The 27,161-nt window shown below is 39.4% G+C and overlaps 1 protein-coding gene and 1 long non-coding RNA gene across 2 annotated transcripts; one reads left to right on the forward strand and one right to left on the reverse strand.

Annotated features, from left to right (window-relative positions):
- Positions 1–1,912: 1,912 nt before the first annotated feature.
- Positions 1,913–10,927, reverse strand: LOC144651743 (monocarboxylate transporter 10-like). The gene is made up of 6 exons (XM_078511715.1): positions 10,697–10,927; positions 8,727–8,898; positions 6,201–6,447; positions 4,920–5,244; positions 3,771–4,140; positions 1,913–2,276 (listed from the first exon to the last, which is right to left on the reverse strand). Exons 2-6 carry the CDS (start codon positions 8,890–8,892, stop codon positions 1,996–1,998), a joined length of 1,389 nt encoding a protein of 462 aa, XP_078367841.1. The 5' UTR covers positions 8,893–8,898; positions 10,697–10,927; the 3' UTR covers positions 1,913–1,995.
- Positions 10,928–23,412: 12,485 nt separating this feature from the next.
- Positions 23,413–25,309, forward strand: LOC144651985 (uncharacterized). Its single transcript, XR_013570398.1, has 2 exons — positions 23,413–23,468; positions 23,622–25,309. It is a non-coding gene; the product is annotated as an uncharacterized LOC144651985 (long non-coding RNA).
- Positions 25,310–27,161: the final 1,852 nt, after the last annotated feature.

Consider the following 27,161-nt stretch of genomic DNA (forward strand, 5'->3'; position numbering starts at 1 on the left):
GTACGGACCGAGAAAACGAGGTTAATAAGATATTTATTATATCTCTCACTCTGGAGAAAAGAAAACATTTCAAGTCAAGAGTGCTGGAAGCGGCTTCGTTTGACTGACGTACGTCAAAGGCGATAGGACGAGTGAATTTCATTGGCTTTGTCGTAAACAATTCGATTGATAAGCGTATAAACATAATTTAAATCCAACCTTTACTACTTTATTTCTGCAATTAGTTTTACAGTAATTTCAGTGACAGGATGAAACTAGATACATGCAGTGCAAGTTTCCTTTGGAATAACTTCTAAAGTTCTTTCATTGGCGACGAAAGTGCCGCGATTGACAACATGCGTTATAGCTTATCAAACTTTGGAAAACTTATGGCAGTGTTTGTAGAAAATACTGAACGAGAAAACACGTATAAAGTTTGAAGGCACTACTTAGAAAAACTTAGCTCTTTAAGGCGGCGTTGAATGCTACGTTGAAAGCTTGAAATGCTGTCTGGCTCGTACTCAGCTCTATCGCGTTTGCGTACGTATTTGAAAAACTTTCCGAGGAGCTTATCGAGGACGTCAGCAGGTACGGTTTCTACATGAAATGTTCCATCAGTCTGCTCTTGACAATAATTGTCGAACCGTTTCCATTCACTTTTCGTCTTCTTGACCGTGTTTGCATATTTCTCGGCATTGATGAAACTTTCAAGTTCTTGACTTGAATCCTGCCCGGGTTGCTCTAAGTCCGCCACATCAGGGAAGTTTTCTCAGATCACAAAAATTGAGTTTAAAGTTCGGTAGACCTTCTTCGCTTCGCCTTTGTTCCTCGCTTTTTTCCTCTGAGTGCGAACGTTGTAGGAAGTTTTGAAAATCTTCTTCGCGAGACATTTCAACTTGCAAAGGCGTACGACATCAGGAGAACTCTCAGTCAAATTTCGCGGGCCGTTCTGCAGAATACGGCCCGTAAAATTGACCAATCACAGCGTGCGAGATAGTGCAGCAGAGATATAATAATCTAGTTGAAAAAAAATGAGCAGGTTTAGGACATAAGGAAAAATTTAAAAGTGATCTCTAGTTAACAAGCTTTCGACTACCAGTCTGTAGTCTTAACGAGTAATGAATGAAAAGCGCGAACGTTGAAATATATACTTTAAAAACCATTTAGGGAGGTCCAGTCCCGGGGGAGTTCGTAGTACTCTGTATATTTTTGGGTGGGGGTGTGCCGCTGGGACTCTGAAATCCTTACCCTATACTAGACCATCTTCAGCTGATTTTGCAACCCTATACTAAACTAGACACCGAAAATCCTTACCCTATCCCAGACCTGCCTTTTTTAAGAACTGTATCCCTATTAGTGTTTTTAATGGAAAACCATCTGTCAACAACGTCCCCGCGATGATTTATTCACGTTTAGGAAAGCCTCTTTCTCTTCCGAGTTTCTTTTACTATTCTGGACTTAATTCCTCATACCACTGATCAGATATCCGGCAAATCGGATACCCTATTCCATTTCTTACAAACTTCGGTTTTTCTAACTTGAGCTTTCGATCAGTAGGAATTGCTGTATAATGAGCGAAAATGCGTGACATTGCCTACCTGAAGTTCAAACCCAGGATTTGATATAGAATACCCGCAGTGTGCCAGTTAAGGGTTTTTTAACAAAATGGACAAAAAAATGGGATAACAGAGGCGGATCCAGAATGTTCAGAAGAACGGGGCCGACGAAATTGTGGCGAGAGCGCAAGCCTTGTCCTCACCGCTTCCCCCCCTCCCGAATGAAAAAGCACTTCGTGGAGATGCTTCTTACAGCATTCTAGTCATACAATACCACACGAAAGACGGTTGGTTACAAAAACGTTCTATAGAATAAATCCGCCCCTGGATAAATCAGGGCCCCATTCAGTTAGAATATCAAACAATTGGGCGGTTCATAAACAACTATAAAGACGATTTATTTACACTTAACTATATATTTTCTTACATATTATCTATTACATCTATTCATCGCCAGGATTCATAAAAACGTTTCACGTAACGTTCTTAGATCTGAAAATTTGGACAATGGTATTGTTATTGGTTCGGACACTTCAGGTGAGAACTGAGTTGTACTGGTTGAATCTGTTTGCTCTTTTTCCAGATGGATAACCCAGTCTGCAGTCTTTGTGGTATGTAAAATTTTCTCCTGCGAGATTTGGAGAAGAGGAATGAGAAAAAGAAGAGTACAGCCTGTAGCGCTGAAAACGGAAGCCGCAATAAAACTCGAAGGATACGAATGAGTGACGTCATATATCCAACCTAAGGTAAGAAAAGAAAAAAACAGAAACAAAAACGCAATGAAAAATAGTAAAAAACATACTGTTATATATCAGTTGAACTGACCCATGGGAACATACTAATCGGTTAGCGTGGACTGGGACGCATCGCCAAGACAAACATCTACGAATATTCCAGGCTTCGGTAATCTTATGATCAGAAAAGTTCGATCAATGACGTTCGTAAAATGTAAAATGGGCGATCGTTTTGGAGAAGTTTATACTCAAGTTCTGCCTGGAAGTCTTCTTGAGTTTCTGAGGTGCAAGTGTTCAGAAACTATCTTCAGGACATAGATTTCGGGTAGCTTGAATTTCACAAACCCTTTAGGGATGTAAGCGACCAAATAAGACGACTGAAATTTAATTAGGCTAGCCAGAGCAGGGGCGGATCCAGGGGGGGTGGATTGGGTGGCTAGCCACCCCCCTTGATCCACCAGAAAAATGAAAATAAACATATTAAAATAGAAAATAAGGACAATGTACATCCACCTTTCATAGTCAGACGGCCGTTCAAAGTTAAGAAAGGCCATTTTTCCAAAATAGGAGATTTTCGACAGCCTGTTTTACGAACTTCTGGCTTAATGTAACAAAACATGTGTGTATAATTTGAAAAAATTAGATTCCTCCATTCCTCTTTAATTTCGAGAGTTGTTTTAGCCTTGCTGGAATGATTTTCTCCTCCATTTACATCTTTTTTAGCGAGTGTTCGTACCGTTTTTTCGCATTGAAGCGATTTCACAAACAAGCAAAGTCGCCAAAGTTGTCTCCAGGCCACTTTGCCAAGGGCTAAAATTTTCACGCATGTGGGTGAGCAAAAAACGCATATCTGTTTTTTGCTGTAAGTTCGTGGCCTGTCAACTTAAAATTTCAATCACTATTCATTTCATAAGAACTAGACTTTTTCTCCGAAATATAACTCAAGGTAAGTTGAAGAAAGAATATTTTGCCAAATTATCAAGGAAAAACAGTGGTTTAATAACTTAATTGACAGCTGTATAAAGCTGCTCAGAATCGCGGAAATCACGTCTAAGAGGCTTCAACTTTTCAAAATGTTCTGAGGGACCATGCCCCCAGACCCCCCTAGGTGAATGGAGCCTTCGGCTCCATTAAATATGGGCCTCACATCCAAACTCATTTGCACTTTCACTTTTAAAAAACTGCCTAAAAGCCCACCCCCCCCCCCCCAAAAAAAAAAAAATATATTGGTAAACAGCCACCCCCCTTTGAAAAATCCTGGATCCGCCCCTGCAGAGGGTCACACGTGACGAAGTTATCGGCTAAAGAATATGTCGCAAATGAGACAAATTCAAAACAACTCTTCGCAAAAGGCCTAAAAATATTTTTGATGCTTACTTCTGAGAAGTTAGCATTGAAGTTCTGTAAATAACAGTCAAATGCATGATAGAGAGAAGATTGGGTACTTTACTCACTGTAAGATTAATAGAATCCAGTCCGGCTCTAGACGACTAACACTTACCGGCCAATGGGATGCCCGCTAAGTAAGCGCAACCCAGAGCTCCAAACATCAGTCCCACTCCTCTAGAGGCCTTGCTACTACCCACCAGGTCCTCAGCAACCACTGGTCTAAGCAGCACAAAGCCACTATCAAAAGCCCCGTACATGACCATCAGCGCTATGAAAGACTGGAAACTAGAAGCCGCCGATATCAGGGAGGTCGACGTGGCGACACCGAGCATGGCGATTTGAAATATCTGCACGCGATGGCTTGAAAACCTGTCGGCAAGTTTACCAGTGAAAAACGAGAAGATACTGGATGATATTGACCAGGCCATAAGCAAATAGGCGACCTTGTCTTTTGACACTCCTGACTCCCTGGCAAAGGAAGGCTAAAGAAAAAGACGGTAGAACGAGATTGACATTTTCGTAAGCCATTTAGTAATACCTAACAGGGAATATTATGCGATCAGTATTCTTGGCTTGATTACCACTGTATGTTATCTACCCAGCATATTTTCTCCATGCATCGCCGAGTCCTAAGGACTAATGCACCTATCAATGTTAAGCCGCTGGGGTAGGCCGGGCATAGGCATGGGATTTCACAGCAATTGTTTGCCCGTAGTGGGGACTTTTGACCGTTTTAATGGACTTTCTTACTCTTGTAAACATCCACAAATGCCCTTGGGTTTGTCATTTGAGCTGAGAAAGTCTCGAGCTCAGCTAAGTTCAAATGCCCGGTCTATGCCCGACCTCCCCCCTCAGCGGCTTAACATTGATAGGTGCATAAAATTAGCAACAAATTTTTTATTGCCAGGAAGAAAACTAAATCTTTTTGGAATCGAAAGTTTCTTTTCAATCGTGACATTTTTAGCTAGAAGTTCTGCTAGAGGTCAAAGCATAATGTAATGTCCCTTGGTCAAAGACATTACACGTGATTTTTGGTTCGGCTTCAGTTTCCATCTACTGTACTGCAGTAAAGTTGATCAAAAAATCTGAAAATGATTGTTGTTGGACAGTTAGACTTTCTAAAGGTCGTTCCCTTTTCGTTTCCGGTTGCGCTTCGCGCTCGTTCTCTCGCTTTGCGCTCGCTTTCGTTCTTCCTTTCGCGCTTCTCACTCTGTGAGCTCGACTTGTAAGTAAGTCTATTGGACAGTCTACACAAACGTACCGCATACGAAGCCGGGATGAAAGCACCACTGGCGTACAAACTTATTCCCAACAGAAAGACCAGGAAAGATTTGTCTTTTAGTAGTGTCAGATCAAATACATGCTTTATCTGTACAGGCGTCTTGTCCACACTAGCTTTTCCAGGCGGACCAGGTGGCGGGCGATATGCCAAGGCAGCGACTGCGGTCACACTTGCGATTCCCGCCATAATAGCCAAGGTCCCGTATAATCCTCTAAGCATCACCATGCGTTGAAGGAATGGTCCAAAGACAATGGTGCCTGAATATGCACCCGCAGTACATATGCCGTTGACGAGTGCTAAATGCCTACAGGCAATCATTAATTTATTTGCATTAGTATCCGTTATCTAGATACGATCATTATAGTGAATAGTTCAGTTTTTTAAGGACAGTGATCATGATTAAGTACAGAAACAGAAATTTCCCACGTATTTCATATGATCGTAGTGAAACGTCGAACAGTCATTAATTTATCTGCATTAGAGGTCTGCTCTGGTGCTCGAAGTTAGCCTTTCAAAACGAGTCTACGTACGAAACCACGTAGACCACTTACAGGTCCATTTTCGTGCAAATCAAACTCATTTTAATTTGAATGCTTTCGCACGTAGACTTGTTTTGAAACAGAGGCAAAGGATAACTCGGAAATGGCCTTTGGCTTCCGCCCTCGGCCCAATCCCCAGACTTGGTGAGATTTGGAGATGACCGCTGTCATTTTGAACATTTAAGGATAGTTTGTAGCTCCAAGTGACGACCGAAATCATCAGTCAGGGGAGACAAAAAATGTCGAACTTCACAGTTATTATCTAAATTTGTTATAAGTTGGAGAGAGCTTGATTAGTAACTTTTGTTCTTGTAAAAAGTTCTTTCTGACTTATCATCAGCAACACAACAAAGCAGGGTCGTAACCAGACCTTTGCCATAAACGAGGCAAGATCTTGCTAGGGGTTTCTGGGTGCATGCTCACCAGAAAAGTTTGAAAACTAGGAGCTCTAAAACTCTTTCTTCGACATTTTTTATAAGGTATTTTTTGAGAGAAATCAATTTTGTTCAACTTGGGATTACTTTCCAAACAAAACACATTTTGTTTTTAATTTTAGGTTAAAATCTAGACGAGGCAAGTGCCTCGTTTTGCCTCTTGCTAGTTACGGCCCTGCAAAGCAACGCCTGACCAGAACTTTTAAATGAACTGTCACAAAATATTTATCAAGCGATAGAAGTTACACAGGAGTTACTGAAAAACAAAATAATTTAGATATTCTTACCTCTTAAACCACTGCGACATGATTCTGAAGGTTGTAATAAAGGCCAGGGAAGCACCGATTCCGAACACCACGCCGTACGTCACAAACAGAAGATAGAGCTGTGTGACGAATGAGGACACACCGAGACCCACTACACACAGTACTCCGCCAGCAAAAGCGGTGATACGGCAACCCCATAGGTCGCATGCCATAGTGACAAATGGCGCCACAGCATACAGGGAAAACAGGTGGATGGAACACACCCAAGCTACATTACAACAACAGCAGCAATACCAAGTTAATTAACTCTTATGACTTGATTAGGATTGCACTGAAAGTTGGAGAAATAAGTGCGAAAATTAATTACCAAAAATCTACTCATAGCACGGTAACATTTTGTACACTATTTGAAACAACTCACTGTACTTCATTTCTCCAAGTGACCTCACCATTAAATTCTAAACCATTCTCGAGAAAGTAATGTAAACTTGTAACGCGCGTAGTTTTGTTTTGAAGTGACGTGCAATGTCCGTTTTAACTGAAATATGGATAACTTCAAATCCATTTTCCTCTCACGGGGTCAGCTTGAGTGCTGAAGTTTCGTTAAGTTTTTGTTAGCTGTACTCGAACTGTTACCTTCCTACGAGTTTATTTAGTAACTTCATTTTTGCCTTTATTGCTCGAATGTTCAACGGAAACCATCTAAAAAGCATAGAACCAACAATTAAAATTGCAAGACTAATACCTAAAGACGAAAACGAAGATAAGCAGGTTTTTTATGGCCAATATTTCGACCAGCAGTACTAGTCTTCTACAGGGCCAAAGTAGGCCCTGGCTTCAAGCATATAATAACCTAAGATCAGACGTGAATCAAAAAATTGGTAGATTTCGAACTACGTTAGCATACCGTATTTATTCGAATAAACACCGCGATTTTTTTTAAATTTTTCGCGATTCCAGCGCGGCGTTTATTCGAGGGCGGCGTTTATTTAAAATTCGATTTATTTCTTGCAAATAACAGCATGGTAACTGAACATTTGAACTTTGAAAACAGGAACATGTTGTAGTACTTGTCTCAAAAGCCATTTTCAATATCTTAAAACATTGTTACCATCAAGGAAAATAATTTTTTTAGCCTTGCTCAAACTTGATGTTTCACTGCATTTGCTTTTTGAGTCTATAATAGGGAGGCGTTTATTAATATTTCGTATAATTATATAGCCGTCAGTAAATCCTATATTGTCAGCACAGCTATTTTTCCTTAATTTCTGGGAACTGTCCAATTTGGGATTAAATTTGGATAGTTTCAATTAGGATTTTTTGGTAAAATTCTCAATCTGTCCAATTTAAAATAAATTGGACAGTTTCGTCTGGGCCAATCAAATCGAAGAAAACACAACATGTGATGAATATTAGCCAATTAGCACAAAGCATAGCGTCAGCGCTGTAAACTGGTCGCATTGTGAGTCGACAATGGCGGAATTTTATGGAGCAAGTTTGCTACGTTTTTCTATTCCTTTTGAGCTTTTCAGCAATAGAAACAACAAAGAGAAATTTTCTACGTTGTCAGAAGAGGAGCTAGCTACACTAAGAAGCAAAAACCAAGAGCAAAACACCTCCAATAGTACAAAACTTGGGTGACCGTAAGTGCAGCGAAGCGAAGCAAGAAATCTGTCAGATATTCATCGCCATGAGGCATGAGCTAGATGCAATTCTTTGTCGTTTTTTGCTGAAATTCGAAAAGAAAAGACGGCGATGAAGTACGAACGATATAGTGGAAAGGAGTATGTCACATTCAAGAAGTTGTTAAGCTCTTCGGACACTTTGTTTACGACTTTCATTGATTGATGCAGTGTTTTCACTCACTTTGTAGCAAGCTTCGCAAACTCAGGTGAATAAAATTGCACTGTTTTGTTTAAGTTTTATTTGTGAAGACAATGCTCTGAGTGAATTGCATGTGCTGTGTTATGCCTACTATTGTTGAATGCTTTTCCCGTTCTGGACATAAGTTTTGTTGTTTATGCTGGATTCACTGACTACAAGCTATATAATTAATATGTAACCGGACTACATGCTTGTCCAATTTTGGAAATAATTAGATTCAAAAAATTCCTCTGACAGCCAAATTGGACTCGGCCTACGGCCTCGTCCAATTTTGGCTGCCCTCGGAATTTTTTTCATCAAATTATTTCCAAATTGGACAGCATGTAGTCCAATTACTGCTCTAAAATGCGGCGTTAATTCGAGGGCGGCGTTTAATCGAATAAATACGGTAACGCAGTGACTGACTTTTGGCAATTCGCTACCGTAAAATGCCGGTTGTAGGCTCATTTCTCTATTAACGAAAAAAACAAACATTTTCCGCTTTTAAGCCCTCCCCTCATCAAACTTTTCCATGTTAACTTCCTAAGGATGTCAGTGAAAAGTCATGGAATTTTTGTTTTCCTCACGGATGCCAACTATTAATTCGTTATAAAAGCGTTAAAAGACTTCTGCAATTTGTATCTTAATAGTCAATAAATCTCTATCAGCGTGTTTTTCTTGTACCTGACTTTGCCTTTCCGCCGCCAAACTCTTCCAGTATGTAAATATAAAGGATTCCAAAATTGTTCTGCATTCCAGCCAGGACAAAGTGCACCGAACAGGCTGCTGCACAGAGACACCATCCATATCCACCATCTGGAACTGACTTCACAGGACACCTACTCTCCATCTCGCTCTAAAGGAAGTCAAAATAAGCATACACCGATTCAGTTTTCACAATTGAGAGTGAAATAAAATGAGCGATCAAAAAGATAACAAACGTAGCCAAATAACATAAATGTTTTTTATTATTATCGTCAACATAATGGCGAATATTATCGGGGAGAGGGGGATTATTATCGCGAGGAATTTTCCGTCACTATGTTCAGGATTCAAAGAAAGGACGCCGTCGTAGGGTGAAGCCAATGCAAGAATTCGTTTTACTGAACAGGTTTCTTTGAGCGACATTAAGACCATCGTCACCGTATACTGTGGCGCAGTCCCGGGGGGGGGGGGGCACTTCCTATAAATGGGCTAATGGGGATGTGCCGCATTTTCACGACTGGACTGACTATAATGGGGTCGCCTTTTCAAGCATTTTTTATAGGGTGACTAGAATGGGGTCACACTTTTCCGGGATTTTGACGGTAAGAAAATTTTGGCAAGGTGTGATTTATAAACGGAAAGATTCGCCGAAAAAAATGTTACCGCATTTTTTTGCTGTTGTTTAATATTTGGCAAACGGCTCCCAGGAAGTGACTAAGTTGGGGTCGTGAAAATTACATTTACCCAAAAGTGACTAAGATGGGGTCTATAATTGGCCAAAGCATATGACTATATAATGGGGTAGGGGTTCTGAGAGGCCAGCGGCACATACCCAACAAAAATTGACCCAAGTACCCCCCCCCCCCCGGGGGGGGCGCAGTCTACTGTTAGCCGAGTTTTTGTGTCCTGGATAAATTTTGGGATGAGTCCAAGCAGTTTTCTTACTCTTCGTTGGCGAGCGAGGTAACGCGGGGCTGGTGAAGGGGGGTGGGGGTTAAGTTTGGGGGGGATGTGTTCATTGAAATGGGTTTGTGCGGCCTAGTTCTTGAAGCCTAAGCCTGTATAAATAGTGTACCCAATTAGTTTTTTTAAGCTAAATACCACTGACACTTTAATTAATAAAGAATAAAGTCTTTCATTAATTCATTCCCTATTTAGGACCAATATGTTTGATATTTTTTATACCCTATAACCGACCATACTCAAACATGTAGTCTTTTTAGAACATCTTTAGTCTGATACACGATCTTCGTTAATTAGGATGGAATCTGTTTGCTTAAATATTTGACATGACATATCACGCAACTCTTTATATGTATATCAGACACAGTATTACACGCATAAAAATTTTTCAAAAGCTACATTTATAGTGCAAAGTATATACGTAGCATATCTGCACAAAGATAATCTTCGTTTATATCAGAACGGCTTCAGTGTCTTCAATTCAGTGCAGAAGGGTCCTTAGGGGTTTTAGATGCCTTATAGATGGTCTTTCGTGCATAAATTTGTAGCAACGTTTATGTATATTTCAACTACCGATTGTCAAAAGGAAGAGCAATATATTATTCAATACCTCAGCGGCGTCAATCTTTCAAAATGAATTAAAGCAACACCATGATCAGCTCTTAGTGGGTTTTCTCGAATACCCCTGACCTTAGAGAACTTTAACGCATATTTGGCTTTGTTATACAGGTCAGTTTACAACCTACGCTTTGTCGGTCCGCTTTCTTTGCTTTTAATACTGGTATCGCGAAAACAAGTCGGCCCGAATTATAAAATCGATTTCACTGCAACAGAATATTTATAAACCTGGCAGATTTTTATCCACAAACACATTTTTTTTTTACAAAATTGGGACAAATCGGATCGACAAATCGCCGGGAGAGCGTTTAAACATCATCAAAACGAGTAGGTAGAATCTGTTTGCACTAACCAAGTTTAGACTTTACCTTTTAATCCTGTAGGCCAGATGTGATGAGGTTTTACTGTTTGCAACTCAGAGGCATTGACTTATCATTGACGAAGTCTCCGGAGTCCGCATTCTTTAAACGGCCGCTAAAATGATAACGATTTACTGTTCATTTTGTGGACACGCGAGCTCCAAAATAAGATACGACTCCTTCAGATATGGAAATTAAAACAAAAATATATTCACTGTTTTATTTGATAGCCTGCGTTGCAGCCGGACGTGTCACAAACTCCCATCAGGCGGGGTTTAGATCGCGTGCAATACAGGCGCTAGGCTATAATTTGATTGTCACGCGAACGAAAACTTCTAGAATTTCATCCCGCGAGCGCTAAAAACTCAAATTTAAACCTTTTTCACGTCCTAGTTCGGAAATATTTAAGTTATTAAAGTGAAAGTTTGAGACGAGATTCTCTTCTCCTCTAGGCCAAAAAAGGTTCCATGGCTATCTGAAATCGTGGATCCTGCCGTTAATCTTCCGTTAAACATTAGCAAGGTGTCCAGATTTTAACAACACCAACTAAGGTGCTTCCATGACAATACATGGCATTGCCTATTAAAACTAAAGAAAAAAAGATAACTTCAGAAATAAATGAAGATAATGTTCTCATTTTGCAAGCAGAGTTTCGTCTCCAAGGGACGGACCGTTATTTTTTGAGAGGTGGGGGGGGGGGGGTGAGGGGAGGTGGGCAGTTTTCTGGGCAATATATTTTTTTCACCTTCAGGTTGCGCAAGATTTTTTTAAAGATTTCATTATATTTTTTTTTCACCATGGCTCCCCTTGCTCGATTTTTCTCATCCTTTTTTTCTATTGAAAGTTCAAGCAAGCAACCGTCTTTTTTTTCTATGCAGGACTTTTTTTTGGAAATTTCCCAACCCCTCCCCCCCCCCCCTCACTAAAAAAAATAATGGTCAGTCCCTAAGGGGGATTGTTTGAAAAGCAAAAGCAGCAGTTGATCGACATACAGCAGGAACAATGTTTGCATTCCATCGTCTCTTCGCAATAGAGGCTTTTTCGAGCTAAAAAGTCTTTTTCATTAATTGCTTCCGCGTACAATATAGGCGTAGCAGGCGCCTGTGTAGTTTTGGGCGCATATTTGGAAAACGCGAAAGGCGAGAGACGGCCACGAGAGGGAAAAAGAGTAGCCGTCTCGCGCCTGTCGCGTTTCCCAATTAACGCGCGCTCAAAAGCTGTACAGGCGCCTGCTACGCGGGATAAATATTGTTAAGTGCAGTCGAAAATCGGAAGACAAGGACGCAAACAGACAACAATTGTTAAGTAACCTGGTGAATAAAACTAACCGGTTGTAATGTAGTGCAGGTAGCACGACGCCTTCTCTGCTCACAAAACAAACAGCTTCTGGCGCTATAAGGCCGGTAACGCAAGAACAAAATTCTCTTTAAAACATTTGAAATAAGATAAATAATTTTTATTTTTATTTAATTTTGTCTCGGATTTTTCTCTTTATCTTTGTTTGCGTTTTTCTACTGATCCAGATCTTGGCCACAGAAACGGAATCTCTCATTGCTTTGTAGTCGTATTTCTCTCGTTCGGTGTTTGAAAAATTTCCCTCGGGAGGTGTACTCTCTACAATGCACTCTACGGGGAGGCTCCACCCAAAAGGGTTACCTTTCACCCTCGTTCCCAGGGCTTTTCCCCCGTTCCAAATTACCAAGGGAAAAGCCCTGGGAACGAGGTTGGTTACCTTTTTAAGGCTACAGGTTTATAAAAGGGTCAGGAGGGCTCCTTAAGGGGTATGGTTTTTTCGCCAGATGAAGTATAGAAAATGGTAGGAGAAAATGTCATTTCGGCATTAAAAAAAGGCGCACATAACGGCTAATCTTGAGAGCTATTGTCTAGACCCTTTCCGATTATGTTAGAAAAACTAGCATTTTATTCTCTCAGTAATGCTCGTTTGTTGTCCGAAAAATGCTCAAATTATGCTCATTTTTCAAAATTATGCTCCTTTGGAATGAAAAATATATATTTTTTATTTTGACAGAAATACGTACAAAATAAGGCATCATGTATTTTACGATAACTGAATAAGTAAATACCACACTTCTGTTTCTTTTTACTCCTACGTAATACTTGTTTATGTGGCGTGGCTGACGCCATCTTGTTTTGATTTTAAGCTCAGCAAGGCCTGGGTACAACCTCTGAAAATTAACCGCTGACCGGCCATGACCTGTTCCACGTCACAATTAGCCTGCGAACAAGCTCTCTATATCTGTTCGGGGGCAACTTGAATCTCTCTTCGAGTACGGAAGGTGCGAGTTTCGCGAGCGAGCGAGCAAAAAATATAAATTGCGCCTGTCATTTTTGACTAATCAGAATACTGCCTGTCATTTTTGACCAATCAGAATACTGCCTGTCATTTTTGACCAAACAGAATACTGCGCCGGATTTGAAATTTTATGGCTTGCGTGCAGGCTCTCTTTTTTACTCCCAAAACTTTGCGCTTTCGGCGCTCGAAGAGAGATTCACGTTGCACCCGAAAAAAAAAACTTAGCATAATCGAAAAGGACCTATTATCGTCCCTCCGGTTTTTGCCGGATTTACTTCGTTTCGACCCGACTATCTGCCTCTGCGTCTCCTAGGATGCCCTTTCGAAAGATTCCCCCCGCGGGACGTACCTGATGTAGAAAGGGAATGAAGGCGTATACTAGACAGGAGCATGAATTCAATCAACTATGTTGATCAGTCGGTCACTTGTTGGCAAATTGAAGCACAAGTTTACAAAAACGAGATACGTTGAATTTTTTTGGATTTATTCGCAATAAAGTTGAATGCACTCAAAAGTAATTTTAAGCTGACATTATTTGAAAACCCGCGGTGTCAATTGCACAATTATGAAAATTGATATTGCAAAAAGGTTCCCCTTAAACATAGTTCACGAGCTCTTCAGACTATAGACCGTATTCCCGGATGTACCACAGAACCAGGCCTCCGCATTCGCTTTGCAAATTTTGTTTCCTCATAGATAGGCCATTAGTTATAAATTTTCGGCCCTGTGGCTGCTGAGCCATCGTGTCCTGGTCATTGACTTGTCCTTGTGGGAAGAACTCTGGAAAAGTTTCAAGCGCAATGTGAATGTCCTGAGCGTTTAGATGATAAACACTGCTTCTTTTCTTTTCACTTGGTGAAACTGTGTCCTTGCTTGAAATGTCTTTGACATTTTTAACTTGTAATTGTCGTCCGTTGACTGCTGTCGTTGACTCTCTTTTCTCTTGATCGAGTATGGAAAAATTGTCTTTCTCGCTACTCATTGTCGAAGATAGTTTAGCATCTTTGGATTTACATTCGTTCTCTTTCACAGTGGAATGGATATATTGACTTGAGCGGCACATAACGAAGTGTGATTATTTTACCAAGTGAGACCCTCTTCTGTAGATAAACGGCGTTTTGGTACAAATCCTCTAGCTTACAGCTCACACCACTTCACAACTTGCGTATTTTAACATTTCGAAACTTTTTACAAGCTTTAATACTCTTCAGGCAAGTGTTATTGCCGCAGTATGATTGGCTAAGAGTGGAGTATGTTGATAATAGCTTATTAAGAATTCTGGGCGATCACGTATTCCCTGAAACAGATGAATATTTAATCGAGTTTTCCTTGATTGCTTTTGTTTCTAACCGATACAGCTGCCTAATCAAAATGGAAAATATCATTTACGCTTATAAACTTGAGGTCGGATGTTTGAAAACAAAAGCCCACTTCAATTTTCTCACCACTGGGTGGTATGTCGTTTATTCAGCTAAATTGGTTTAGTTCAGCTTTGTATAGAAAGCTGTTTTAAGCTTTAATTCGGCGGAACGTACAACACTGTGTTTCCAAACCACAATATTCCTCTATGTTACAAAAAATGTTTTTGTACACGGAGTATGCGAGAGTGTCGGCTTTTTTTCGGCATATCAACAATTAAATTGAAGCTATAAAGAGAAAAAGAAAGTAGTATGCAAGTACAATTATTTTAGTCAATAATTTCAGACCGGGGACGGATGTAGGTGCCAGATTTGCGCAAAAATCTATTATGTCTGCCGAAATATCAGACGCTTAAAAATTTGTTCAGTCTAATCTTCGACTGATTTGACATAGTTTTTTTTTTGCTTCTAATAAATCTTATTCAATAAAAAATGCAGTTTTCACTTCAAGAGCTTGAATGAAAATAAAAAAAATATACAAAAAAGTGGCGACAATTTCGTAAGGTGTTAAGCGTGGCTTATACGATTTATTCTTGGTGATTGCTTTCTTTTAATTTACAATTTCTTAAAATGAATTATTTGTTATGGAAGCTTTTAATTATTTTTTTTCTATTTAACATTGTAGGGATTCTGAACATTATTCTGAATGCAAACATTATAACACTGCTTCTTTCCTCTTTGCCCTAGAAAATCAAGTCGAGTGCGACCTTTTAAATGGAATTTCAAGTAAAACTTGATCACCTCGGAGAGATGTTTATGCTTGTTACTAAAAGAAGTAGATTTGAAGAGCAAAAGGCGAATTTCCTAATCTTTTCGCGAGTCTAATTGATTTAACAGGATCAGTGTGACTAATTTTGCCTGCAAGGCGCAAATTAAAATAGCGTTAAATATTAAAAGTGCTAATTTTCAAATATCACGTACTGCTATCCAAGAAACGTGCGGAACTGAGTTAACCGCGTGTTTTGATGCACGTAGACTATGTATTGTCTGCTTTGAGAATTAAATATTTCAAAATAACTAAAACTAATCTTAGCCCTTTTTTGTCTAGCATCTTCATCCCAAAATCGAAGCAATTACAAGAGGAAATCACAGTGAATCGAACATAAGCAACGTTTAAACCAATACGAACACAGAGCAATAACACGTGATTGGCTCCAAGCGCGGGAAAACGCGTGCGACCAGCTTTACTTCTGGTTGGTTGAGAAGGTGGCGCGAGCTTTTTATTTAAGCCAATCACAATGCCCAGTAAACAAAAGTAAAACAAAACCGCTTTAGACTCTGAATTGAAAACCAAACGGAAACTTATTGTTTTTGTTACACGCAGAAGAAACGACCACTTATCGCTTTTGCCTTCCTGCAATGAAATCTAGTTAACTTTTTTGTAATGAGGCGTTTCAATCTGACGTTTTCCGTAAACCGGGACCAATGAAATAATAATAATGACTTTATTTGTGTCTATTACATCTAGCAGATAGAGGCTACTTTCTATGCATTCTTATGCACGTTTGCCACTGTACTCTCGTATATAATTGAACAAATGGAAAGATGTGTAAAGCGCATCCGACCCTTTTACCTGCGTTTAAAGCAACGGCAACCAGGTGCCATTTTGTTTTTTCCCCTTCACCTGGCAGATTGAAAAAACAAAATCAGTGTTTCAGTTTATGGTGAAGCCGTTTAAAAATACTCGTTTAAAAACAAAAGTACGTTGTTTTAAATTTACAAGACAGTTTGATAAAGAAAAAAGGCTGTCAAGCTTTACATAAAAATAAAAAAATGAATAAATATATGTCTGAATTTATCAAAACCGGGTCAAAGAAAAGTGACGTCAGTATTCTTGAACAAGTACGTTACTGCGCGAATTGGCTTAAAACGCCACAAGAAAGGGAAAAAAAAGAAATACAGCGCTGAAAGGTAGAGAAGAGAGAGGAGAAGAGGAAAAAAGACTGACCTTCCCTTTAGTTTTTATATCATCGAGTTTGGAGATAGTTTCTGGCGAAAAAAAAACGGGTTTACAGCGATTTGCGCTTAAAACGGTGAAAATTTCCTTGACCTGGTTTTGATAAATTCAGACATATATATGTTTATAGTAGTCATGCACTTAGCTTTATATCTCAACGAGATAGCTAGTTTACAGGCATGCCACTGAAACAGAGGAAACAAATAATTTTAAATGAACATAACAAGTTTAAAAATCCTAACTGGCAGGAGGCAGACCAGTTGGCTATTTACAAAGCATGACCGAGGATTTGAACTCGAGACAACCGAGAAACAAATCCAGCTAGTGGCAAGGGCAGGTCTTGAACATGAAAATGGTTTTTATTACAATCAGTGATTTTTAAAAATTGTTGACACTGAAGTGCGCATGGATCGAAACTAGCTTGTAGTGCACATGTCTAAGTCAAAAAAAAGAGGTATACATTTTGGTCACATCCTTATCATACACAGGTTTATTTTCAATCTGGTTGAATATTGCGCAATCTTCCTAGCTCGTCTTTACTCCTTTGCTTGCATTTCTGGAAGACCAGAAAAAAGCTGGAGGGACTGTTAATTTTAATCAATTTTCTAAATGAAGATAAGTTTGCTATAGCTGCGTTCACACTAGGCCGAAACATGATAAGTCTCATCACGAATGAAACGTGTTTCGTTGTAAAAAGTGTTCACATCAGGCAGTGCATTGCGCGAATCATGATTGAAACATGATTAGACTGATCATAATAAGTATTACCTTACGAGGTAGTTTCAATCATGATCAGACTAAACAAGTTAAAAATGCAGGATATGCGGTGAGGAGGCGAGTGCCCAAAAGCTTCAAATTTGGGTCTTCTATGTGACCAAATGTTTATTTAAAATATGGGCTAATAAAGCGATACAATAATAATTATCGGTGATAGATAGAAAGCAGAATATTTGGCAGAATATCGCCACGAAAGTTTACGACTGCGGCTACAAGCGCGCAGCATTGCAGCATTGCAATGCAAAAACAAACTTTACAAAATGAAAATCTTCTGTTACCGACTGATAGCGCAAATTCTGACAATACTGTCTTCTTAGCCCTGCTTGATCGATGGGCTTGAAAATAGACAGAAAGACAAAGATTTAATGGAAACTTTATTTTAATTTCGAGCAATATTGTTACGGTTAAAGTGTAAAGATTTATGCAAGAACCGTGAAACCGCATAAATTACACACCAGGCATGAAACGTGTTTGAAACTGACACTGAAATGTGAACAATGCAATAACGTTAACAAGCATGTTTAGGTGAAACATGTTTCGTTGAAACATGTTTATTCTAAAGATGTTTCGGGTTAAATGTGAACGCAGCTTATAACTGTGTCTGCGAAGGCATAGAGCACCACAAAATTTGTACAGCGCTAGAAATCCACGTTTAAAAAGATTTTTTGATTTTCTTTCTATTCTTCCCCCAAAAATACGCCTATGAAAGATTCCGTATACGCCATGATTTCCCCATATTCGTTGAACATATTATCAGAAACCCATATTATACATAGAAACTTTAAAAACTGCTAATCACGCGAGAAATTGATTTGTTATTTGAACGTGACACTGCCCTAGTAGTGCAAATGTACAAATGATTGAGACATTTTAATACCAAGGTGTAAAGATGCGTCTGTGATGGTTATTGAGCAACTGTATTGTATTAATATAAACTGCGGTAGTATAGTGAGTGGTAGCAAATCGAAAAAAATGGTATCACACATGTGTGGATAAAAATGGTATCCACACATGTGTGATATCATTTTTGACCAATAAGATCGCACAGTTTGCCGTGTTTCAATGCTCAATGAGCCAAATTTTATCAATGTTAAGTAGAAACATGTTCGGATCTTCCTCGGCAATCTTCGATAATCTTCGGAAAACTTCAGAAATTCCGGGAAGTTCGGAATCATTCGTACGACCTTCGGACAACATTTTGAAAATCTTCGGAAAATGGTCGGAAATCTTTGGAAAATCGTCAAAAACATCGTAATTAGTAGGTTTAAGAAGACTAGCTCTGCTAGTTGAAATATTGGCCAATAAATCTTGCCCTCCTGCCGTGGTACCAGCCTTGCAATCAATTTGGTTTTAATACATGGTTGCTTGATTATATGAAATTTATCTTCTCGTGTTCAAAACCGATATCTCACTCGTTCGCTGCGCTCACTCGTAAGCTATCGATTTGAACACGCAAAGATAAACTTCATATCTCCGCGCAACCATGCGTTATCCTCTTTGTCTTTCCGCTGGCGTCTTAATTCATTGAAAACTTTTTCATAAAACCACAAAAAGAAAAGCGGCAAGTGAACTGTACGCCAGCGCAAAACGGGAGGCGCCAGGGGGTGGTCTAGAATCGACTGTTAAACCTTGCTGCACAGTTAAATAGAGATGTTATCCCTAAAAGAAAATCAGCATCCCAGGTAGCCTGCGTAGATGGCGGGATTCGCGAATGCGCGTGCTTTAAGCGGGCGAAGCACGCGAACTCGACCGCGAATCCCGCCAGCTACGCAGGCTACATCCCAGGTAACCTGCTGATTTCCCAAACCACTATCCTCTTCTACAAACCTTAGCCTGCCACTGTGATATCGCTTTTTCTTCTGGGGTGGATTCTGCTATTGTTGTTACACTGGTCGCAGGGTAAGGTTTATTTTTTTTCCTACTTCTGGAGAATATTCGGGTTGCACAGTGAAAACAGTCTGTTTGAAATCTGCTAATAACTTCAAAAGACCTTTTATTGCAAGCTGTTTTTAGAATCTTTTCACTGTGGAATGAGACAAGGAATCCGTATCGTGCGCTTGCATTGATCACTGGAAATGGCAGAAAACACACCAAAAACCCGCTTACAAAAAAAAAAAACAAATCCCGGTCCCGCCAAGACAATTACATCCCGTATCCCGCCACTAAAATGTTTCATGTCCCGCATCCCGTCTTGATTTGAAGCCTCATCCCGCATCCCGCCAAACCTATGTTGGACCCGCGATACTGCTTACGTAACAGGAATAATCATTGGGTTGAAACCATTGGATTAAAGATTCTTTGAATGTCTCTCTCAAAAGTTTAGCGTATTAGTGTAAATTTTATCATTTTTGCGGGCCCAAGAGAGGCCCGCAACCCTAATCTTGACAGTGACCAGCGGATTGTGTTTTACGCGTGCGCGCCACGTTAATAAATGGCGAAAAGAAAACGGAAGTTGAAAATTTTGTTCTTCCACTAAGAACGATCGGAATGCGAAAAATGTGTCAATCACGACAGTTTGTCGTAACACCGGAAGAAAAAATCTGTTAGGCTTCTGTCACATGGAAGATTGCAAACATTACAATTTGCAGACTTGTTTTACGGGTATTGCTTTTGCAAAAATTTGCTCTGATTGTATCACACATAAACCACGGCAAAGCGAATGATTCTAACCGTGACAACGGTTATTCTCTGACAACATAGCGAGTTTATCGACCGAGGAAAATCACATCTCAATTCACACCGCGTGCTCGTCTACACTAAAAAAAACTGTCAATCAAAAAACAACTCTGGTTCGCGGCGCGGCCGGTTCGAGGCAATTTAGCGTGATGCGTTACTCGGACTAATTGTCTTTTGTCCAGTGATTTATCATTAATCGCGCCACGTTAATAAAAGGCGAGCACAACATAGCGAGTTTACCGACTGAGAAAAATCACATCTCAAGTCACACCGCGTGCTCGATTACACTTCCCAAAACGATAAAAACATGCATTCCTTGCTTGATGCGTTACTCGGAATAATTGTCTTTTGTCCATTTTATCATTTATTTATCGACACTGCCATCTAAAATTACGCACTCTCGTACCAGTACCTTTTCTAAGTGCGTCAAGGCCCGCACTTTCTAACTTGTGGTTACCACTAGTTTTAGATAATGTTAAGAGAAATTAGATGTTGGTCATTCTTAAGAATAAGACTTGCGCATGCACAGGACATTTTACGACGGCTTGTGAAGCGGGAGGTCAGCTTACCCGGCGGTCGGCCATCGCATTCTTCACTTCAACACAGCGTGGAAGACGTTTTAGCATCGTCAAAAACTCCTTTACGTGGAAAAATTGAGGTGTGTTCAGTATCTGGTATAGTGAGTAGTTTTTGTATTTTTTGCTAGAAACGGCAGGTTGTTTCATCCCTCACAGCCCCATGGTGTGATAAATTTATTTTGTCAACTTATTTAACTTCGGAACAATTTTATTAAGTCTTGTCTCTAAGAATGAATATTCGAGAATTCTCTTCAATTTTTTCCTGTTGGTATATTTAGACCCTGTTGAAAACACAATCCGACTATATATATCTATTCTACCCGCGTCCGTTGTATAAAACAAACTCTCTTTGAGCGCTTAAAGTTTTGTCAGTAGTTTTGTCATATGCACGGGTAGTCGAGAGTTAGAAGTTAACGAGAAATGCTGCTTTCAATTCGCGTTACAACACATACAGGGGGTCGAAAATGGAACAGCAGTTAAGCAATGTAACCTCTGATCTGGCTTCCGGAACAAATTTAATTTTTGGCTCGTTGTCTTTTCGCAGTGCAAAGAAACGAGTAAAATGGAGCCAGCTGGCTGCAGAACTCTGTTGATAAGGCGGGCCCGATTCCAGCTGTCCGATATGATGTAAATGAGCAGGCGGTATCGTTTGAGTCAAGATAAGAATAGAATGCCCTATCTACAAGTAAAGACAAGTGAGCTAAAAAAAGCAAAGAAGAGAAAACAGGAAGGCATTGCTAAAAACTCTTTACAAGTTTCGCGCAGAAAGTTTTCAAGTTTTCGCTTGATGGTTGAGGGACAAAAAAGGAACTGAACATAGAGTAGAATGCCCCATATATTGTTTGGGAAATAATTGAAACGTTCCCTCATTACAGCAGCAAATAATTTCGATTTTGTTTCCTTATTTTGCATTCATTTGAAGTACATGCGACTATCGGGATGACATAAAAAGCTTTCCCACGCCGTCTATAATTTATAATAGTTGATCATCAGTTTTAAGGATCCGTTGCTCCTTTGACCGACATGCTATGATAAAATTCATTGTCCTCTTTGTATTCAAAGGTCTTCAAACTGTTTTTAATTAAAGCCTCAGAGACAACATTAAATTAAACAACATCTAGACAACAACTTAGCGAGCAATTTTCTTAAACTTGATGATGATTTCGAAGCCAATGCGCAAGCGGGAATTAAATTTCCATTATTGTAAAACTAAACTAAAATGCTTCTGGAGTTCGTTTGTATTTCACCCGTATAACAATAGACTTCATACCTTCATTAAAAAAACTTCATTGAAAATAAAAACACAATGCGAAAAAAATACATTATCGTTCATTTTTGCCACCATCTTGTCGCGAACGCCAACTGGGTCACACGCCTCCACGAATTGTCCCAGATGTAAAATGAGCAACCAATCAAATTGTACGATTCAATTCATATAGGCATCGCGCGGAAAAGAAAAGAAAAAGAAAAATGAACAAATACCATGATTACTTTTTTTGCCGCATTTCATCCTAATATATACTCGAAGGCATAAGATTCGAATAGGTTCAAGAGATAACACATAGGCATTGAACTGTCAGAATAAAAGTTATGGGTCTAGTTATCGTGGTGTGGACGATTGTCGTTTATTCCAAATACAAGCCCAAGTTGTCTGAAGCGCAAAATTCCTTCCTCCCCTCCCCCCTCTCACACTACCACCACCATCTCGAGTATAGTCAAAAGAAAAGGTTTTTGAATACATCAAAATTTTACGGTAAAATCCAAACCGCGCGATTTAATATTGCGCAAAGGAGATTACAGTTATCAAGACCCTGGGGACGAGTTCGCCTGCCATTGACGAGACAGTAATAAAGAAAGCATTTCAAAAGAAGCGTTTAGCGTGATATGTGTGTGCGGACGTGAGGCTTTTTTGCATGATTCGTTATAAAACGGATTTCCTTATGTCAGACTGTCACATCCCTCAGTCTCGCTGCTTTTTGGTCAATGTTGATTCTTGTGAAGGTGTTAAATCTTCCGCACTGACATGAGTATCACGTACACTAGTTTAAAAAGTTATCTACGCACTGCCCTCGATGCCAGATAATTTAACAAAAGTTATTCACCGCTTTTAAGCTCTCCGGGTTTTAACTCAAAGTCAGTTATTCAGTTGCGTGCATCATAGCTTAACCTTCGTTATCCATGCCGCCTGCATGTAAATGTCTTTGTCTAAATAAACTGTCTGAAAGGTTTTTTTTTCGTCTGTTCGTGGCCAAAAATTGGTAGCACTGCACGGAATCTTGTCAATTTTGTAATCTGCTTATATTTTAGTGGTGCCCCGCTCAAAAAGTCATATCAATTTTAATCCAATGTCTACAGATTCGCCAGCTTTCAAATAGCCACTAACCTCTAACCGGTTACCTTAAGTGATTTCTTGCTAAAAACATGTATACGTCAGGGCGGACCCCCGAAGTAAAATTGACTACCAACCACACAATAAACCTCCCGATAAAACAATCTAGCTAGTTCATATTCCTTTGGCTCTGTAAAGAAAAATGTCTCAATGGAAAAGTAATAAAAGGAAAATATGACCAATTGACAAAACAACTTTTGACCCTCATTTTGGACTCAATAACTATGACGTAACTATTGAATATTCTAGAAAGCTCGGTGGGTTTTATGGTTTTATGTTAGCTCACGTACTCAATTGTTCGTATTTTTATCGATACATCCACTCGGTTTGATATGTTACTTAGAATTGCTTAACTTTTTCTTTTCTAACTGTTCTAGATTTAATCTAGCCACACAGAACCTTATCCACAGAATGTGTAGAAGTTGTGTTTGACATGGATATTTTGAAATATTTATGGTAATTAATAAACCCGACTCCTAAAACAGACAGATTGTTCGAAAGCAAATTACTATTTTGATAAATCAATTATTGTTTCCTTTTGTTATGTTAAGATAGAAACAACAATTAAGAAAACAGAGGAAAAATCGTTTTTTTCTTCTTGTTCGGTCTTCCGAAACAAAACACGCCAAAAATGGAAATTTATGCGGATTCCAGGCTAGTCGTTACAATGAGGTGCTAAATTAATTTTCTTAGCCTAATTAATGACTTTTTGTCCTTTTCATTGAATGAAGCATTTAAAATCAGAGCACGTTTGGCCTCGCTCACACAATGTTATTAACTGTGCAGTCCGCGTCCCAAAGTAAAGAGTTGTGATTTACTCTTCAGATTTCCAGACATCGAAGGAGCTGTTCTAGCGCAGTACATTAACTGGGAGTTCAATGTGGATTTCTATGGCAAAAAACGTCCAAACAGATCTCTTAGAGCAGCAGAGGAGTATGAGCCCAAGCACAGCTTCAGCGTCAAGCGAAGGGCAGGGACATGATGACTTCTTAGACTTACTTCAGCGACAACCACAGACCCTTTTATCGACTGTAGTTTGTGTTACATCCAAGGAAAATGAAAATACTTCGCGCAGAAGCCAAGAGAAAACTGAAAGCCAGGATCTTCCTCGAATTCAGCCGCAACCAATCAGTGTTTCACTCGCTTTCGGCGGGAAATCCACTCTGCGAGGTACGCCGTGGGAAGAGGCACTTTGCGGCGACACGCCACAGACTGGCAAGCGCTCGAAAAAGGCGGGAAAACCAGTTCAAAGAACTGTCAAGGAGAAGGAGATTGTTTCTTTTTGGACGCAATTTTTTGGATAGCTTAATTATCATCATGGATTCTTCATTTTAGCGTCTGTTCAAGTACCGAAAGACTGCGATCAAAAGAATGCTTGGAAAAGAACGCAATGCAATGCTGTACTGAGTTTATGTTGAACAGTTTTCGCACTACTTGTGCGGAGGTCTACGGACTGTAAAATGGATCGACTCAGGTTGATGCAAAGGAATTTATTTATAAGCATTGCACTTATTTAACAGACAAGAATTGTTTATCACAAGTAATATGGGACTTTAATGATGCTTATTTCATAATGATTGTAAATAATTTTCCATGTGCTTTACACCAAGTAGAACAAGCCTCAGAAGACCCTCAGAATACGTGACCATAGACGTCAAATGTCCAGTACTCTTTTGTATCTCTGTATCTTTCCGGCTTACGTAAGCCGTGTTTCAATTTAAATAAGACTGCTTAAACTCTGTACAAATTTCTGATTGTTTTGCTTAGTAAAGTTTACTGTGTTATCAAACAACGGAAGCCTCGAATAGCGGATATGATTAACAAAAAAGCGGGCGGTGCGTCGGAGTTTCCAGTTTGTGCTACGGATGGTTTAACTGTTTTTATTATTTATTTCGTTGTTTGCATAACAAATCTTTGCTCGTCGGCCGCCTTATACCGCCTACTCTCGTACGAAACGTTGAAAGAATCGAGTTCCCCAAACTTTTAAATAAGTGTTTTAGTTTTGAGTCTTTCTTAGCCTTATCCTTCACAGTTTTAATTTATAAAAAAGTAATTCCCTTATAAAAAAAATGGAATAGTTTTGTTTGTAGTGTATTACATTTCTATAGATGTGCTAATTGTATTACTTCTATGTTTTAGCTATAATTATGTTGAGCAATACTTCAAATAACTCCCAGGTATAACTATTGTCGGTTTGTAACATGTTAAATATCTTTTTAGCAACGGTCGCACATGTTTACGTCATAACTGAGTATACAACAGAATTCATTTATTTGTTGCGTCACTAAGTACGTCAGAGAGCTGCCAGGTTTGTTAACACTCCCGTTACATGCGTCACAGGAAAACCAGGGCAATAAACCTTAAATTACTTTACTTTTTATTCTTCAGAATTCTTAATTTGTTCATTGAAAATCGAGTGTTCTCCGCAATAAATCCTTGTACTTATTGTCAACATTCATTTATACATTTTGTAATGTCGAACAGTAGCAAGGTGAATGTCTTCACTTAGTCACTGACACCACTTCGAGAGTTTATTGCTGTGGTGTAGTAACCAGACAACTTTGCATCTGGGACCCCATTGAATTGGCTGAAGTAATAAGTAATGCTTATGGGACCGAGTGGAGTCTTATTCGGAGTGTGATCATACGAGTGCTTAACAAAATCGTACGACCGCGTAGCGACGGACCGATTTGTTTAATTACAGGCAGAATTGAAGGACAATTACTCGTAACTATAACAAAATTTAAGGAAAAGTAAGACAAAATAAAGCCTTTTAATGATCCATTCCCTTTATAACAAAATTCGCAGAGAAAAAGCGAGCGCTTCCTGGACACGCGTTACCATAGCTACGTATACTGATAACGGTAAATAACTTACTTACCCACTGATGAATAAATATGGTATTAACACGGCACGTCGTTAGTAATAAATACAACGGGTGGAGTGGAATTTTACGTCCTAAAAAAACGTTCTTGTTCATTAGAATCAGGCAAACTTATATATGAGTTTGCGTGAACATTGTAGCGTTACACTTGTGAATAAAAGCGGTACAAGGCATGGTAATTCATTATTTATGCGACTCTTTTTGCAGTATACACGCATAATTATCACCTTAGCAAGTTTGCGTCGCATCGAAAAAAGCGGCAATGTCGCATAATGGCGGCAAGTGCAAAGAGCTTTAAGCTTTTTTAGCTGAGCATGCCTGCCGCTAATGAATGTGGGCTTTTGTTCTGCTAAGCTCGACTAACCGGCTATGGCGGTACGTGGTGTGTGCTTCGGAAGCGTGCTCTTGTAACAGAGTGCATCAATTAATAAAAGTTTATAATGAATCTTTGAGCAGCAGTTACGCGGTAGGCGCTCAGAGAGAGTAAGGCCCAGGGCAAACGTCGAACTTCACATGAGACGAACCAAATTGCAGTTTTGGTCGACCCAAACAGGTAAAGCTCGACCGTTGGGTCAAGCGTCAAACACAATTCGTCGAATCAAATTCAGAGCAGCAAGAACGAATATTTCTAGGCTAAAAATACATTAACATACAAAATAAATTTTTATTTAGTTCGTTTCATGGAAAGATCGACGTTTGTCCTACTGTCGATCTTCACACGTTCCATCCGTCTGAAACAGACGGATGGAACGTGTTGGTCGATCTAAATTCAGCCGGACCAACTCAACTGAGTCAAACGTCGAACTTTTCATGATCTTAATTTGCTCAGTTTAATTCGTTTCATGTGAAGTTCGACATTTGGCCCGGGCCTAAAGTATCCCTCATTTTGCCTCAGATTCAACGCGTAAACAAAATTGTATTTTTTTACGCAAATCCGGCTCCTTTCCGCGCTTAGACTCTCACGGCCGACGGCACTTTGTAGCACTTAACTTTCTTCTCGTGGCATTAAAAAAACATTTATCTACAGGTTTAGAAGAAGGTTTAGTTCCAGCTACCTGTGTCCCGGCCTTTTCAAATGCGAAGCAGCTTCTTGCTGCGCAGAAGTAACCTTCAACTGAAATCGTCAAGAACTTCAAAATAAAGGTTTACTAAAGCCTGGTTCTCATATAATCGCCCCGATCGTTTCTGTCGCCTCTGTCACTTCAAAAAGTTTCCTTGCGATCGGGGCGATTATATGAGAACAAAACACAGACGATCGCTAATGTCTGCTGGGATTGGAGAGCCAATACTGTCTTTGGAATGCAAATAAACCATTATTATTTAATATTATTATTATTATTATTATTATTATTATTATTATTATTATTATTATTATTATTATTATTATTATTATTATTATTATTATTATTATTATTGGGGCGATCACGATCGCTTGGATCGCCCGTGTTCTATCCTTCTAGCTTCTCTTTCTCTTCTTCGCC

This window comes from Oculina patagonica, chromosome 4, assembly GCF_052425735.1.
Source record: "Oculina patagonica isolate OP01 chromosome 4, crgOcupat, whole genome shotgun sequence".
NCBI lineage: Eukaryota > Metazoa > Cnidaria > Anthozoa > Scleractinia > Oculinidae > Oculina > Oculina patagonica.

What these genes read in the sequence shown, in the direction of transcription:
- LOC144651743 (XM_078511715.1), bottom strand. Translation starts at nt 8,892, where the DNA reads ATGGAGAGTAGGTGTCCTGTGAAGTCAGTTCCAGATGGTGGATATGGA. An exon ending in CGGCGGAAAGGCAAAGTCAG is followed by an intron (nt 6,448 to 8,726) that starts GTACAAGAAAAA and finishes GTTGTAATGTAG; the next exon opens with CTTGGGTGTGTTCCATCCAC. An exon ending in ATGTCGCAGTGGTTTAAGAG is followed by an intron (nt 5,245 to 6,200) that starts GTAAGAATATCT and finishes GATTGCCTGTAG; the next exon opens with GCATTTAGCACTCGTCAACG.